At 38.4% G+C, this 16869-nt stretch overlaps 1 protein-coding gene across 2 annotated transcripts; it reads right to left on the bottom strand.

Moving 5' to 3' along the window:
• Positions 1–905: 905 nt before the first annotated feature.
• Positions 906–16853, bottom strand: gtf2e1 (general transcription factor IIE, polypeptide 1, alpha). 2 transcript variants are annotated; one of them, XM_047369823.1, is made up of 6 exons: positions 16754–16853; positions 14850–15145; positions 14590–14747; positions 3909–4104; positions 3437–3675; positions 906–1990 (listed from the first exon to the last, which is right to left on the bottom strand). In XM_047369823.1, exons 2-6 carry the CDS (start codon positions 15137–15139, stop codon positions 1530–1532), a joined length of 1344 nt encoding a protein of 447 aa, XP_047225779.1. In that variant the 5' UTR covers positions 15140–15145; positions 16754–16853; the 3' UTR covers positions 906–1529. The 2 variants fall into 2 exon arrangements, with proteins under 2 accessions (XP_047225779.1, XP_047225778.1); XM_047369822.1 differs by having other exon boundaries at positions 16642–16820.
• Positions 16854–16869: the final 16 nt, after the last annotated feature.

A 16869-nucleotide genomic window follows, 5' to 3' on the forward strand; every position in this document is an offset into this window, starting at 1 on the left:
TTTCTGGGGAAATTACTCCTCCCCTTGCATTTCCATTGCGTTCATCAGATTAAAAAGAAATGACCAGAAATTAACCACAGAAATTGTTAACTCCATCCAGATGGAGGTTGGGGATGAGTTAGTTGGACCTCTTTGGCTTGAAGATGGAATCAAAATCAACTCCCAAACCTACTGCTAGTGTTTAGAACACACTTTTTAGTGGCGCAGGTAAAACGTTTTAGTGGCGCATTTTTCAAGAAGACCATAGTTTTTATGAAGGACAACAAGCCATCACATGAATTTAAGTACTCCACTAATGCCCCCTTTCTACTGGCTAGTTGTAGGTGGCGCTGTTTCCCTACACTTGGTTTGACTCTCCTCAAGTCGGCACCTGTCGTGTTTCCACTGACCGTCTGATGGAGTCTGAAGCCCTGCCTCCAGCCGTCAGTGCAGTGTGCTGTGCTGCTATTAACTTTAGAGATCGTCACATTAAAGTAATCTGTGTGAAACGCTAAAAAAATAAACAGAAAATTAAAACATATACAAATTACAATGTATTATTGTATTACAAGAATGTCGTATATTTGTTCCGCTCCAGCCATTGTGGTCCTTGATATTATTGTACATGCTGAGTTTTATTAACTTTTCTCTGCGCTACCTCCTCGAAAAATCTTTTCATCTCTCCTGATCCCATGGTCAGTGAACAGCAGTCTCTTCACATCACAAGTAGTACCGACTCAGCCCTGGGAGGCCTTATAGACAAGGAATAATGACCCTAAACCCTACTGAGAATCTGTGCGCCCTTCTTAAACATCTGATTTACGGTGAAAGTAAAAAGTGTCTAATTAATAATAGGGTTAAAACATCTGCAAAATTACATTAGATGTACAGTAAGACCGTATTAACACATTTAATACACATTTACGCAGTGTGGCAATATTTTATTACAAATATCTCAAAGTTACAAATGCTTTACTGTTGCCCACAAAAATGTACAAAGATCTCTTTCTTTCTCTGTATTTTGGCTGAGATGAGAGTTCAGACCAAGCCTGTTGAAAGCAGCAGCTTGTTCAGTGTTTTACTGTCCAACCCCCGCACTGTGAAGTTCTCTTCTTTAAGCAGTTCTCACACAATCAATGCAATTATGAGACGTACGTCGGTGTGTGGACAGTTGTATCGATTAAAACAAATGTTGTGTCCCTTCTGTCCGTCAAATGGATAACTATGGCTCAAACCTTTCTGGTGCAGACTATTTAATTTTGAATTGAAGCAAACTGGAAAATGAAAAGAAAGCATGGTTGGCAGACTGCAGGTTATCAGTTCTTGTTTGGTTTGGTAACTTTCAAAAACACTTCAGAAGGAAATACTACAAATATAACCGCTGGAAAAACACTAGCAAGGCAAACATTTGTGGTTTTAATGACATACATTGAAGTTTATGGAGCAGCATCTTGTTTCCTCTTTAGAAGTTCTCCACTGACAGTGTAAGACAGCAGAGGCATCAGTCATCAATCATATGTAACTTACAGCATGTCAAATTCTGTGTGTCTTCAGAAGAACATGTCTTGGAAAAGGTTTTGTCCCATCTCTATGTATGCCTCCTTTTCCTGAACAGACATCTGCTCCACCAGCTCAGGCCTTTGGCTCACTTCCCTGTACGAGAACGGTCGGCCCCCCACCATCACCATCGGCTCATCCCCCACCTCCTCAAAGTCATCGTCATCATCCTCTTCTTCGACCTCTTTATCAGCGCGACGCTGAGAGGCTGTGGCAGTAGTAGGGCCCAAGGGGAGTTCGTCCTCTGATTCACTGGTGTCGCTCTCTGAGTCACTCGCGTTAGCTGTGGCGGAGGCAAGACCCCTGGCAGCTGCGCTTGCTCCACCCACACCTGCTCCTGCAACAGCCCTCTTCTCGTGGATAAGCAGAGCGCGCATTACTTCCTCGTTTTCATCCACCTGACCTGCTCCATGACCAGCTGCGCCATCCTGAGCTCCGGGTACAGAGTCGCCACCTGTGGAAACAAAAATTTAAGATTTTAAAAATTCCCCAGGACCTTAAGGTTTAGGAAAGCATAACAACAATTCATCAAAAGCAACTATAACACTCATAAATCTTCCTTTAAACCACAACAAGATACTAGGCCTCCTATCCCATTAACAAGGGAAAGGTTTGTAAACCGATGCAGAAAGATACCTTACATAAAGAATGTTTGAGAGGCATTGTGTATGTAATTTGCACACAAAAAGTATCCTCTTAGTGAGAAATTCTTGCTCAGCCATAAACTAATCAAGTCTGATTATTTCAAATTGAGCAATTATGCTACAATAGATGTCTGGCCAGGTCTGATTGCCACATGCCCTTGTTTTAAGAAACAATGTCAGCATGTGACGGCTCAATAAAGGCACCACTTTGATAGAGGGAAACAGCCTTAGTTAACATATAATTATCTGTGTTCAACTCCCTGGCCTTCAGTTGCACTCAAAGCTCTGATTAAAACATGGTGCTGGCAGCATGATGCTGTGGAGATGAGATTCTTCAGTAGGACAGCAGTTTCCAGTTGATGGGAAGATTACTGCCGCTAATTAAAAGGCAATGCAGGAAAAAATTATTTAGAAGTAAGAGGTTCATCATCTAACAGGACAACGGACCTAAACATTTAGCCAAAGCTTCAATGGAATGGTTTAGATCAATGTGGTCAGAAGGTCCCAGTCTAAGGTCAAAGCCCAAATCTAATTAAGAACCTGTGGTAAGACTTGAGGTTCAAGGAAAAAAGTAAAAAAAAAAAAAAAAAAGTTAAAAACAAAAATTAACAACACAAAATGTATTTCCATTTTATAGCTGGATTCTGATAAGTTAATTGATGGGCAAAAGGGCTATCAAAAACTGTCAAATAAAGAAGCCAATATCTGGTTTATTTGAGAAAACAAGCCTTTTGCAGGTTACTAACATAAATGAAAGTAATTCCGCACCCTATTTGTTCATTTTCGATTTCACATTTTCAGGGGGATTAGGATCAAACTGCCTCTGGATCCAACTAATGAGACGTACAACCAGTAAAGGCAACACAAACACGTAATGTAGATCTGGCCCATTTGGCAGCCTCCACCCTATCTGCACTACTTGATGTAGAGAAACCTTGCCCACATTAACAACAGCAGTAACCGACAGACTTGAGGAAGGCTCAATGGATTTATGTTAGACCAGACGTTGCTCTAAAGTCAGAACAAATAAAACTAGGGTTTTTCAATCCTCTGAACCTCAGTCTTGCTGTAAATTCCTTTTCTCATGTCCACTGACTGTGAAGAGTAAAAACCAAAGACCCGAAACGACAGAAAACTGAAAAATAATAACCTTTATGACTATAGACCAAAAAAAAAAAAAAAATGTTAAACCTTTTTCTTGAAAGAAAAATGGATGGCAAACAAAAATGTTCCCATGCAAAGAAAAATTCACTCACGGCTCTTGAGAGCATCAGGCTCGTTGTAAGCACCGTGCACCGTGCTCTCCGTCAACCAAACAGGCCGTTCCTTGGGGGCTTTGCCCTCGTTGACCTGCTTCTTCTGGTTATCCTGCTCCTCCATGCTGATAACCACATTCTGGATGTACAGATCAGCGTAGGATGATCCTTTGTTAGACCAGGCCTCACGATGTTGTCCGCCTGCAGCATTTCCTGCAGCCGCTGCAGCTCGTTCACGACTAGAGAAAAATTAAGAAAAAAAAACATGCAATTTCAAACAGCAAAAGTAAAAATTATTCTGGAACTTAAAACTATTTGCAGGTTTTTGTGCAGCTTATTAAAAAAAAAAAAAAACAGCCACATATTAGCTATTGCCATTTCTGCAGATGAATAAATACCAAGGTGAATTATAACATGCGTTCCGACTGAGGTGGTAAGTGGTGTGTTGCTGTGAGACTTGTTACGAACGGACCTCTGTTTGAGAGCAGGGATCTCAGCAGGCTCCGGCTCCAGCAGGTCATGGGACAAGTTAATATCTTCAGTTTCGCGTAGGAGTGCGTAGATGGGCTCGATTTGCTCATTAAAGCGGGCCACAAGAGTCCTGGCATCAGGGCAGACTGAATTATCTTCTTCTACCTCAGTCTGACAGAAGGTGCAGCGAAACATACCTGGGGGGAGAGAAAGAACCCAGAGTGAAGCAGAAAACATGCGGAAAACTGAATTAAAAAGAGACACTGCATTTTATGGAAGCTTCTGTTACAAGTTGACTTAAGACAAATATGTTGTTCTGACCGTCAAACTGATACATGATAATGGGTTTTACAAGATATCCACTGAACATAATGGTAAGTGCAGATATGCAGTCCTTACTGAAAAAACTGAATTATCATCAACTTACAAAACTGATGTGCCATTTTGGTCAACTTACCAAAAAAAAGTCCAATATTTTGATGTATTGTGCATGCATAGGGTTTAAATCCAATAGCATTTCCAGCAGTTATTTTTAATTTGAAGCATATTGGGTTAACAATTGTCATAGAAAAGGTCCTCTGTTAATGAAGTAGACATGGACTGACTAGTAAGGTTAAGTCTAAGCAGGTAATAAAAAGTGACAGCATACCAGTTATTTCTTTAGCTCTAAATAGACACAGAAAAGAAAGCACTTATATAAAAACAAAAAAAGAGATTAAACATTTAAAGCAGGAGGAAAAATTTGAAATGCACTGATCAGAGATTTGTGGCCAACATCCGTTTTTTAAAAACCTTTGACCTGTCTATCGATTAAAGCCTCTTCCAATGTCTCTTAAAGAACAATCATTAAAAAAGTGGTAGAAATATGTTTTCTAGCTTTCCAGGTGTGAGCAGGTATTGACTGTTTATATTAGGAGCATAGGTGAGATCATGCTTGGTGTGAGAGGAGTTGCTGTAAATTTACGGTTTTGATTTAGAGTTGACTTTTAAACAGTCTTCAATGCCTTGTATTGGGAATAGGCATGTTTAGCCCAGTTGGCATTACTAGCAAGATTTTGTAAGATACTCTTGTGCAGCAAAATCAATATAAAATGAGCTGTTGCCATCTCCCCAATTTGTAAAACAGCTTTGTACAGAACAATCTCGGCTGTGATTCATACTGAGCTGGTCCTAGAAGTTTAAGTTTGCAAAGAAGCAAACCCTGATCGACATAAAAATATAGATGTAGCCCGCTTCCAGTGAACCAAATGCAGAAGGTGGACTAACAACGCGTGACAACCTTTTATCGTAAGCATTACAATCATTGCATATTCCTTTTTACTTAGGCTGACCCTACATTAATTCTGAGATTGCAAAAAGGTGGCCAACATTTGCAAATCCATAATATTCCACGACATTTAGAGATTGAAAGATAAAAAGAAGAAAAGAAAGTATCTTCGCTGTAATAAATCCAGACTTCCTGTTATCTGCTGAAGTAGACTCCAAGTCAATTCGCATCTTTGCTATTTTGACAGGGTCCCAAAGCAAGGTATAAAAAAACAACTCACTCCTTTTCAGAGTCAAAAAACAACAAAAGTATGAAATGGAACAGGACTGAAATGACCAACACCTACCACAGTCTAGCTTTATGTTGTAAGTACCTGAATGAACGTCTAACATGACTCCATAACAATGAATGTTTCCCTTAGAATAGCTTTTTAAACCTTTTGTGCTTCTTGAGGCTTCGTTGGTGTATCTTTATCAACAATGTAGAGTATAATCTCGACAGCAGTTCAGTACAGATTGAGTGAGCAGCTCAGAGAGTACATTAGATGGGTATCTGAAAATGCTCAGTGCCGTTCCTGCAGCTTTTATGTAACAGATCCAGGATGAGTGTGGAAAAACCACAATGATCTTCTCACCTCCCCTTGCTATTCTCTGCACGGTCGTCTTCTCTGCCATATTGCAGCTGGACCACCATGCTGGGATGCAGTACGTCAACACACTAACAGCTTCATAGAGTGGTCAACGGGATTTTGTCATTTGGTTCTGTGCATAACAGAAACTGCATTGCGAAAGCTTACTGGATGTGGATCTGACTTGGAGAAAATTGCACGTAAGCAGGTAAACACTAATTCAGCCATGACTGTGAAGATGCTGTTTAGAGAAAATACACATCAGGTAACCAGATTTTTTCTTCTTCAACTCAACTCTTTCTGGTAGTAATTTTAAAAGCAACACATTATTTTTTTGAGGGCTGTTGGAAATTGTGTGCACTGTGTCTCGCCCCTTGCTTCCTAACAGTAAGAGAAGGACCTGTCTGACCATCTGCTTCTCTTCCTGATCTCAGTTTCAATAATTGAAGCTGTTCCAACATTAGGACAGACCTCATGTCTGCTTTATCCCTTTGTGTGTATCAGAGAGATGGAGCAAAATGAAGAATGCATGCTCATTTTGGGCTTGAGGTAGAGAGAAAATGTACTATTTGGCTTAATAAATGAGTAGAAAAACTATGGTTAATAACCAGGTCAGTGCCAGTAAATGTGATTGCTTCATATCATGATGTTAGAACACAAAAGACTATTACAAAATCTTAAAAAATATTGATTATTATTTGAACAAATAAAGGGAAGCAACAGACAAGGGAATGAAAAAAAGAAAACGTGTTTTTGTTAGAGCTGCAGGGTTCTGGCTCTTCTTTGCAGGTCAGACTGAGATTGAGCTGAAAGTCCAGCCCTGTCATTTCCCATCCTTATGGGATCCTACTGAGTGTTGCTGACCGCACAGAGGCTTCCAGTCCATCAGGCTAATATGCGAGGTCTGGCTTCTTGATTTTAACAACCTCTTTTGGGTGGCAGAGTAATTGCCTTCACAACAGTAACAGATACAGAAAATGCTAAAGAATTGGGAGGATACTGTAGAATAAAATCAGTCGCCACATAATGGTTAAGAAGGAATGATAGAATGTCAATCCCTCTTTTTTTCCCAACAAACTACATGTTTTGTGTGTTCGCCCTCAGGGTAAATGCATTCTAATTGTTTTAATAACTTAAAAAGAAATGAGTGAACAGGCATGGCATACTCGTCCTCAAAGGACATTTACAATATGTGCTAATTATTTTCATAGTTAAACAATTTTACTGGCCCAAAAGTCAATATAAGGTCCAGCTTGAAGTGTTTTGGTCCATGTCACTAAAAAAAAATTAAAAAAAAGAAAACCACCGGGCACAGCGTTGGCTCAGTGGTTTTTATTCAATTATTTGCTTGTTTTTTATGTTTTGGCAAAATATTTTGTTTACTTTCTTAACTAGAATAAAAATAATGTGGTATACCAACATATGTTGACAGCTTAATAAATCGGATTGTTGCTGCTGTGTTTGTTTAAACTCACGGAACTGGTGACAACTGATGACATTTCGTGAAGAAGCGTCGCATTTCTCAGCAAAATATTTCTTCTGCCACTCTTTTTGACTATATTTCAACAGCAAGGGAGAGAGGTGGACATGTGGTCAAAACCAGGAAATTAGATTTGTCTAATATAAAGCAGCTCATAATTGTATTTGCTGTCGTTTCAACAATAATGCAAATCGACAGCATATCAGGAAGGCGTACTGGGTTCATTGCATAAGCTTTTGTGGCCAAGGAGCAGCTCCAACATACAACTAAATTTATTAAAACTTTTCTTTGTAGTCAAACTACAATGACCTTAACATTATTCGTTTCTGACTAAAAAACGTTATCATATTTTTGCTGGTGTTGTATTATTCTGATACATGGCAGAATGTAAAAAATATATACAGGTCCTTCTCAAAATATTAGCATATTGTGCTAAAGTTAATTATTTTCCATAATGTCATGAAGAAAATTTAACATTCATATATTTTAGATTCATTGCACACTAACTGAAATATTTCAGGTCTTTTATTGTCTTAATACGGATGATTTTGGCACACAGCTCATGAAAACCCAAAATTCCTATCTCACAAAATTAGCATATCATTAAAAGGGTCTCTAAACGAGCTATGAACCTAATCATCTGAATCAACAAGTTAACTCTAAACACCTGCAAAAGATTCCTGAGGCCTTTAAAACTCCCAGCCTGGTTCATCACTCAAAACCCCAATCATGGGTAAGACTGCCGACCTGACTGCTGTCCAGAAGGCCACTATTGACACCCTCAAGCAAGAGGGTAAGACTCAGAAAGAAATTTCTGAACAAATAGGCTGTTCCCAGAGTGCTGTATCAAGGCACCTCAGTGGGAAGTCTGTGGGAAGGAAAAGGTGTGGCAGAAAACGCTGCACAACGAGAAGAGGTGACCGGACCCTGAGGAAGATTTTGGAGAAGGGCCGATTCCAGACCTTGGGGGACCTGCGGAAGCAGTGGACTGAGTCTGGAGTAGAAACATCCAGAACCACCGTGCACAGGCGTGTGCAGGAAATGGGCTACAGGTGCCGCATTCCCCAGACCTGGGCTACAGAGAAGCAGCACTGGACTGTTGCTCAGTGGTCCAAAGTACTTTTTTCGGATGAAAGCAAATTCTGCATGTCATTCGGAAATCAAGGTGCCAGAGTCTGGAGGAAGACTGGGGAGAAGGAAATGCCAAAATGCCAGAAGTCCATTGTCAAGTACCCACAGTCAGTGATGGTCTGGGGTGCCGTGTCAGCTGCTGGTGTTGGTCCACTGTGTTTTATCAAGGGCAGGGTCAATGCAGCTAGCTATCAGGAGATTTTGGAGCACTTCATGCTTCCATCTGCTGAAAAGCTTTTTGGAGATGAAGATTTCATTTTTCAGCACGACCTGGCACCTGCTCACAGTGCCAAAACCACTGGTAAATGGTTTACTGACCATGGTATCACTGTGCTCAATTGGCCTGCCAACTCTCCTGACCTGAACCCCATAGAGAATCTGTGGGATATTGTGAAGAGAACGTTGAGAGACTCAAGACCCAACACTCTGGATGAGCTAAAGGCCGCTATCGAAGCATCCTGGGCCTCCATAAGACCTCAGCAGTGCCACAGGCTGATTGCCTCCATGCCACGCCGCATTGAAGCAGTCATTTCTGCCAAAGGATTCCCGACCAAGTATTGAGTGCATAACTGTACATGATTATTTGAAGGTTGACGTTTTTTGTATTAAAAACACTTTTCTTTTATTGGTCGGATGAAATATGCTAATTTTGTGAGATAGGAATTTTGGGTTTTCATGAGCTGTATGCCACAATCATCCGTATTAAGACAATAAAAGACCTGAAATATTTCAGTTAGTGTGCAATGAATCTAAAATATATGAATGTTAAATTTTCATCATGACATTATGGAATATAATGAACTTTATCACAATATGCTAATATTTTGAGAAGGACCTGTATATGTGTTGATGAGGCATTTTTCTAAGGAAGATGTGAACATTCTATTATTGAAATAATTTTAGCCCTCCATTCTCCACAGCCGCAACAAAGTGACTCTCAATTTATTCCATACATTGAATAGAGAGGAGGAAAGAGGGGAGCAACAAAACTGGACAAAGAGTGATTTATTTATTTTTTTTCTGAACAACATTGGTTTAAGAGATATTATTTCATGTGCACGGTCAAATATCCATAGTATACACCGTGTTAAACTGAACTGCTTTGTGTTGAAGGCATTAGCGATTAGCCACTGAGGAAGAAGGTATCAAGCAACACTTTTATATAAACTCCACAGAAGATAATGGTGCACAGTTTTCATGGAACAATCCATCAAGAAGTTCATTGCTACGTAAATATTATGGAGCGTTTTAATCTAAGAAATGCATTTCTGTTAGGCATTTTTTCATGAGCTCCCTGATAGAGTAAATCAGCCCATTATTACAACCTATTCTAATATGTGCTTTCACTGCCATCTAGAGGCAAATTATGCAGCATGCAACAAAAAGAATGTTATGGTGTCTATCGTGAGTTGCATTGCTCAGATATTAACTTGGGTGACAGCAAGAGAGCAGCTAATCACTTCTACATTTCCTATTCTCCTATGGGTAAATTTACAAAGCTGAAGGTGTTTGCGAGTCACTGTGTCAGTTTTCTGCTGAGAACAACATGGACGCACATGAGATCCATGAAGCAAAGTCTTAAAAATCATAAAACTGTGCCTCGTTTCAGCCAAGATAATGAAGAACAAAAGCTATAGAAAATTCATTTTATCAGAAAGCATATTTTCACAGCTATGTGACAGAATCTCTACCAGCTAAAGGTAAGAAGCAGCCCACGCTATCTTACCCGTCTTTTACGTTCGATAATGTGGGATAAAGTACATTAGACTTTATCTTGTTAATTTTATGTGTTTAAAAAAAAACTTCCAGATATCAATTAACAGAGGAATTTGTTGGAATGAAATATTGCCCATTAAAAGAACTGTGATTTCCCACCTGGATGAAACACTGTTTGTTTGTCATGTATGTGTCATATTTGCAACATCTATCCATCAACATCAAATGAATATATGATAAATAAATAATTTAATAATCCCCTACAGGGGAAATTCATGTGTCCAGCAGCCACACATTCATACATAAAAACACTCATTTAAATAGTTACTAGCGATAGTACTATAGAAGATAAACTGTTCTACAGTCTTATAGCAGAAGGAACAAAGGATCTCTTAAAGGAGCCTGTTGCTGTGGCTACGCCTCTGAGCAGACAGGGTCATGTAGAGGGTGCCTAATATTAAACACAGGATGCCCTGCATGACAGTCTTCATCCTTCTCTCCTACTGAGTCTGCCCTCCTCTACATTACAGAAACACGCTTCCTGATCAGCTTATCCAGCTGGTTACTGTCCCTTAGGGTCATACTGCCCCCCCAACAGACCACACCAAAGAACACAGCACTGGCTACTACAGATGTGCAACAACTCCCTGCTCACATTAAAGGAGCTTAGCCTCCTCAAGAAATAGAGCCTACTCTTGGAGAAGGGGGCGTATGCTTGACTTGGGACTTGCACCATGATTGGGGGAAACTAATTAATTAGAAAAGTCTAGTTTTGTTTTAAGTAGTGCACTGAGAACATTACAAAAACAAATAAATAAACACACACAAAAAAAAAGAAAAATTTCCAACAAGATGATGACAAAATAACATGTTGGATTGTCAAAGGAATAGGACAGATTTTAGGTCATTCTCTCATTCAGTACTACTTGCGCATCAGAATTCATATTGTTGACACAATAACAATAAGCCTGTAACTGCTGCAAATATCCTATGATCGGATCCTTGGACTTAGGGATGAAGGATAAAAGGTGGCTGTATGGGAAGAAACTTGTGCCATCAGAAACTGAATTTGAATTGCTCAGACTGAATTTGTATTTGTGTAATTTGAAATGAAATGCATTGGTTTGAAAATGAATTTGACTAAACTGAAACTGAATTCATTAGCTTTTAAAATGTATTTCACTGTATTAAAAATTCAGTTTGACTACTTTCACTTTCAGGTCTGTAATTCAATTTCAGTTCCAAAATTCAGTTTTTTGTGTCACACATCCGGGTCCTTAGCCAAAGATTAATCAAACACAGATTCACTGGTTTACGTTTCACATCAGGTTAAACTTCCTTTACGGCATGTTGAGCTGGAGCAGAGCAGCATACATGAGTTTGGCGGATGTCAATCACCAAGTCAAATGAGCATCTATAAGAAGCGTCATGTAAACAAATGATGGTCAAACAGTAACACTTATGCTACCTGTAGCTATTAGCTAAACATGCCAGATTAGCATAGTGTGCCGCCGGTGTTTCGTCGGTCTGCGTTTTTCTTGCCCTTACCTCAGAGTAACTTCTGTTGCCTAGCAACCGTGTTAGCGTGAAGCGCAGACCTGTGAACAAATGGAGCCTGAAGGTTAATAACGCTGTCTCTACTGTAAATGACTACACGATTTTTATTTACCCTTTTACAAATTGCTGATGGCTTATAATGCTGTTTTGTTTTAAAATGTTATTGTTTTATGATCTTGTTCATTATTCAGCCATTTAAAATGTGGAAAATAGTTTTTGTGTTCATAGATATAAAAATCTAAAACTAGATCAAATACATTGATGACAAATTTATTTGTAAAGCTTTCAACAACTTAAACACTAGCATATCAACTTTAGGACCAAAGTTTAAATCAGTTTATTTGCAGAGCATAATAATAATAATAATAATTATTATTATTATTATTATTATAATAAATAAACCAAACATTAATATTAGATTTCATCCGACTGAATTATATCCGCTTAACTTCCACCCATTGGGGGATTTTGAAAACATTGTGCCGGGAGTCAGCTGTTCTCTCGGGGTTTAGCGCACCTCAACCACCCGGTCAGCTGACGAGGCAAGGCGAGGCGAGCGGCTGCTGGGGCAGCGGACGAACACATCGTGCATTTGTGTAATTAAACGATATCTTGATAAACTGATCAGATATTTTAGGTTTACACAACTACATCCTCGTCTAAAAACATTGTAAAAGTTCAGTTGTTTCACAGAGTGCGTGATATATCCAATTTTATTCACAACTTTTATCTCTCCTCCGGCCTTTGCTACTTTCGTTTGAACAATCTACTTCGACCCGCAATGAATCATGGGATAGAGTGGGACAGGGAGGATACACTGGACGCATCCTTCAAATCTGGGGATAAGAAGGACACATTTGTTGGAACCTTGGAGATTGGACAGCATTCGTCTTCTCATCCAGGACGTTATCGGCCTACAAATGCATCCTTCAAAAGAATGCAGTCCTGAATCTGGACACAACAATAGTGAATGACATCCGTGAATCAGTAAATCTGTGTTTGATTAATCTCTGGCTTCAGGAACCCGGATGTGTGACACAAAAAAACTGAATTTTGGAACTGAAATTGAATTTTAGACCTGAAAGTGAAAGTAATTAAACTGAATTTTCAATACAAAGCAAAGCAATTTTCAAAGCAAACAAATTCAGTTTTAAACCATTATATTCAGTTTCAGTTTAGTGAAATTCATTTTCAAATCAATGCATTACACAAAAACAGATTCAGTTTGAGCTATTCAAATTCAGTTTCTGATGGCACAAGTTTCTTCCCATATTATTTCTTCCCATATGGCCGTTATCTAGACTATGTTGCAAATAAAAATCAATTACAAACTTGAGAATTTGTTCTTGTTTATAGAAGAAAGTGGATGAATGAATGAGCAAATATGTATCCACATCTCCAAGTGCATGGACATACATGTCTATAGGTGTAGCTTGATAGCTTTAATGGAGTTGGGAGAAGACGGGATCTCAGGAGAAAATGTTGGGAACCACTCACTGCTAGAACTCTAAGGCAAAATAACAACAAATGTCGTCTCAAGACCAATTAAAATATTTCATCATTAATGCTGCTTATAAGTTTACTTTCTTGGCTTAAAAACCATACTATAAACAAGATCACAAGTATTTTTTTCTTCAAGCATCAAGATTTGTGAGGCAACAATGGGAAAATCACAAACACGATTAACCCTAAGACAGTAAAAGTTAAATGCATTACATAAAATTCACAGAAAATCCTTTTACTTCTCTGCAATTGACATTAATTGCAAATATGGAGCCTCTGTAGTAGGGTGTCCCGACACTAAAATTTCAAACTATGAAAAATACTCTATACTGAAGCAACATATTTTGAAGGCAAAGGGTTCTTTCTAGTTGAGAGCAAAAAAATATGATAAATTACAATATTTTAACTGCCTTAATTAGGGCAAAATCAATAAGTAGGGGACAATTCAGCCCTCGTTTAGAAAATTATATGATTGAAAGTGTCTCTTTAATGTTTGGCAAAACCTTAGACAAAATAACATTTAGTATAAAAGTGTTAATAACTTTTATGGACGTGTGTACCTTGATTTAGTTGTGCAATTATATTATTTTATTATAATAACTTATCTTTGATGTTAATACATATTAATTTTATTACTTTGAGTCAAATAAAGGATAATTTCATACTAAAATACCGTACCACAGTAGAACGTCCATGGTGGAGAATTTTGCACCTGGGAGGCGCATCTCCAGCTCAGACCGATGGAACACCGTCATTGGGCCATCTGTGTCCGTGACGCTAATTTTTTAAAGATCGTTACCTTATGTTGTCCGGAGGTTTACTATTTTACTGTTGCAGATGTAGGAGCTTTACTGACCTTTTTAAGTTCCCTTAAACCATCACTCTCATAGCGTTATTGGAGCAACAGGTGGCCTCATTCGGCATTTCCGGCTTTTTTCCTATCCGACTGTCTCATAGTGAAAGTATCTCCCAACAACACTTTTGTATTAGCCTTGTCAGCTATAGAGGTTAGCATATGTCTTTTCTTGACATACTGCGCATGTTAGCAGAGTTTAAAACTTCCAGCAGCCGCTTATTGTTCTGATTACATTAGGGAGCAGGAAGAGGAGGGGCTGAGTGTCTATGCTATTGCAGCACTGCTGCCAGAAGAAGTGCGACAATTTGGGCAAATGTGAATGTGTCTGTTTGTACTGATTTTGACGCATATTAGTATTTTTAAATAGTTAATTTGTCCAGTATCGAATATATCAAAATAATTATTATTTTGAGAACCATACTCTGTAAAAAGGAAAGCCAAATGGTGCAACAGATTTTAAAATTAGAGCTTCCTTAAATCTGCCAAACCACTAAGAACACGACAAGAGTTGTTCCAAGAACAATGGTTTGTGTGAAGTATTTACCTGACATGGGATCAAAAAGCTGATTGGCCTCCAGGTCAGTGAAAGTGGAGGAGCAGAAGGGGCATCTGAAGGAGGCACGGTTGGTGGAGTCCCGTTCATCTGTCTCAATGCGCCGTCGCATGTGATCCAGTTTGTACTTTACCACGTTAACCAGCACTCTAAACAAAAATAAAACGTGTTTCATAATTCATGTACAGCTAAATGCATCTTTACCGTACTGCAAAGTGCAATCTATAAATGAATTTAAGAAATTATTAAACCTGTAATTGATGAAATAGTAGTTGTGCCGCGTTGTCTTGCCATCAGGCGCCGTCTCCACTCTCATGCGGCACTTGACAAACTTGTCTGCTTTCAGGGTGTTGAGCACAGAGCGCAGCTGTTTCCGGTCGAACTTCAGCAGCTCCAGCATGTCCTCTTCTCGCACACAAGGGTTGCGTATCAGAACATCCAGGGCCAAGGAATGTTCTACTCCATAAAAACCCCTTACAACCTGCTTAGCCAGCCGCTTCAGAGATGCAGGGACTTCAGTTAGGATCTCAGGTTCAATCATTTTCAGCTGTGGAGAAAAAAATATATAATTATGAAAAAGCTCAAAACTCTCTTTCTAAATAAAACAGAAAGAAAGGAAACATAAACATCAAGAAAAGAGATTGGTAAAGAAATTAAAACAGGCTTTAAGCCAAATTTGGCAAATAAACACATTGTAAATGTGTTGATTGTATTATTATTATTATAAGACATTCTAAAATAATCTGTCTTATTGTACGTTTAACTGCTAAACTGGATATGTATTGTACATACTTTATAAATGATTGATTCATTATAATCAAAAACAAAATTTTTAATTTCTCAAACATCTTTCTCTTTAAGAGAATTTAAATTTTCCAATGTATGCACATTTATTGATTGTTTTCTACGGTTTGTGATTTTTCTGTCTCGACCAAATGTGGATGGACTAGAGGGTGTCATTAAAGAGACATTTTTACATCTTTAAATTCCAAGTGGACATGGGCTAGTTATCGATATCAAGGTTTATACCAGTTTTAAAAAGTTACGGATTTAGAAACACAAAAAAAGGTAGCGTCTTTCTTACAAATTAAAGTAATTTTAAGCAGATGCCAAAAAAAAAAAAAAAGTACTGGATGGAAAATGTTCTCAGGTTAAAAATTAAGCATAGAGTAATGCATCTGTCCCTGCCACCATTTGTTGCTGCGCACTGCCAGTCAGCAGTACTGGAAAGCTATGGATGGCATGTTTGTTTAGCAGCCAACTGAAGTTTATACCTGAGCAGATAGCCCAACTAATTAAACAGCTGATATCAAATTGCCATTTTCCAAGTGTTCCTCTGTAAAGAGCAGAACAGCAGATATATTTTGCATCCCTGAAAGATAGTTGTTCATTCCATTTTTGTCTTAGGTCTAATGAACAAATAGTATAGATGATAGTATTATTCTAATCAATAAGCGATATTATTTCAGCAGCAACAGTAGGAATAATTGAGCTATGAATGTCTGCTTTAAAAAAAAAAATAACTGAACACTATTGTTCCTTGAACATAAAATGTACATGTCCACAACTTTAGTTATGGGAAAGTTTTGGTAGTGGATGAAGAATTGTATACCGCACTAAGGTTGCTTCAATCATGATTCGGTTCACAGCATGAAGAAATAAAGAAAAGCGTAGACTGCAGAAATAAAGTAAAGATCAGTAATTTTACTATTTTGTACTGAGCAGCCCTTGTCTATACTAATCTGCAGTTTCTGTTTCTCAACACACAACAAACAATGGCTATTTTTGCAGAATGTGACAATACCGCTGTAAGCACTAGCGAAAACGTAAACTTCATTCAGCAGAGCGTCATATAGCCAACTCTAACAAAGACAAACATTTGTAGCAAGTTAGTCGTAAAACTCGTTTTAGACTGATTATCCCTGTTTACCTCAGTCTTTACATATAACAAGTTACTTACACATGCCTATACACTTCTTTGATACAAGCTATAAGGGTTTGCCTAATGGTAACTATATTTATAGAAGTTCGTTAGCCTCTTACCCGTTACTCTTTCTGTTTTACCAGTAAAGCACACTGAAACGCTTACTTAAGCCATATTAGACTAGAGTTACTCAATCATACAGTCAGAGATAAACACAACTTAATCACTCACGATTCTTCTAGACCTCAGAATGTTTCTGTTGCTAAGCTTAGCTAATGTGCTTTAACAATTAGGTTGAAAAGGTAACTCCGGAAATAAAACTACAACTCAACTCTTATTTAAATTCC

Source organism: Girardinichthys multiradiatus, chromosome 7 (assembly GCF_021462225.1).
Source record: "Girardinichthys multiradiatus isolate DD_20200921_A chromosome 7, DD_fGirMul_XY1, whole genome shotgun sequence".
Taxonomy (NCBI): domain Eukaryota; kingdom Metazoa; phylum Chordata; class Actinopteri; order Cyprinodontiformes; family Goodeidae; genus Girardinichthys; species Girardinichthys multiradiatus.

Coding starts and splice junctions, on each gene's coding strand:
- gtf2e1 (XM_047369823.1), bottom strand. CDS start 15,139: ATGATTGAACCTGAGATCCTAACTGAAGTCCCTGCATCTCTGAAGCGG. Junction 14,748..14,849: donor TACTATTTCATCAATTACAG/GTTTAATAATTT, acceptor ATTTTTGTTTAG/AGTGCTGGTTAACGTGGTAA. Junction 1,991..3,436: donor GCCTGATGCTCTCAAGAGCC/GTGAGTGAATTT, acceptor TTGTTTCCACAG/GTGGCGACTCTGTACCCGGA.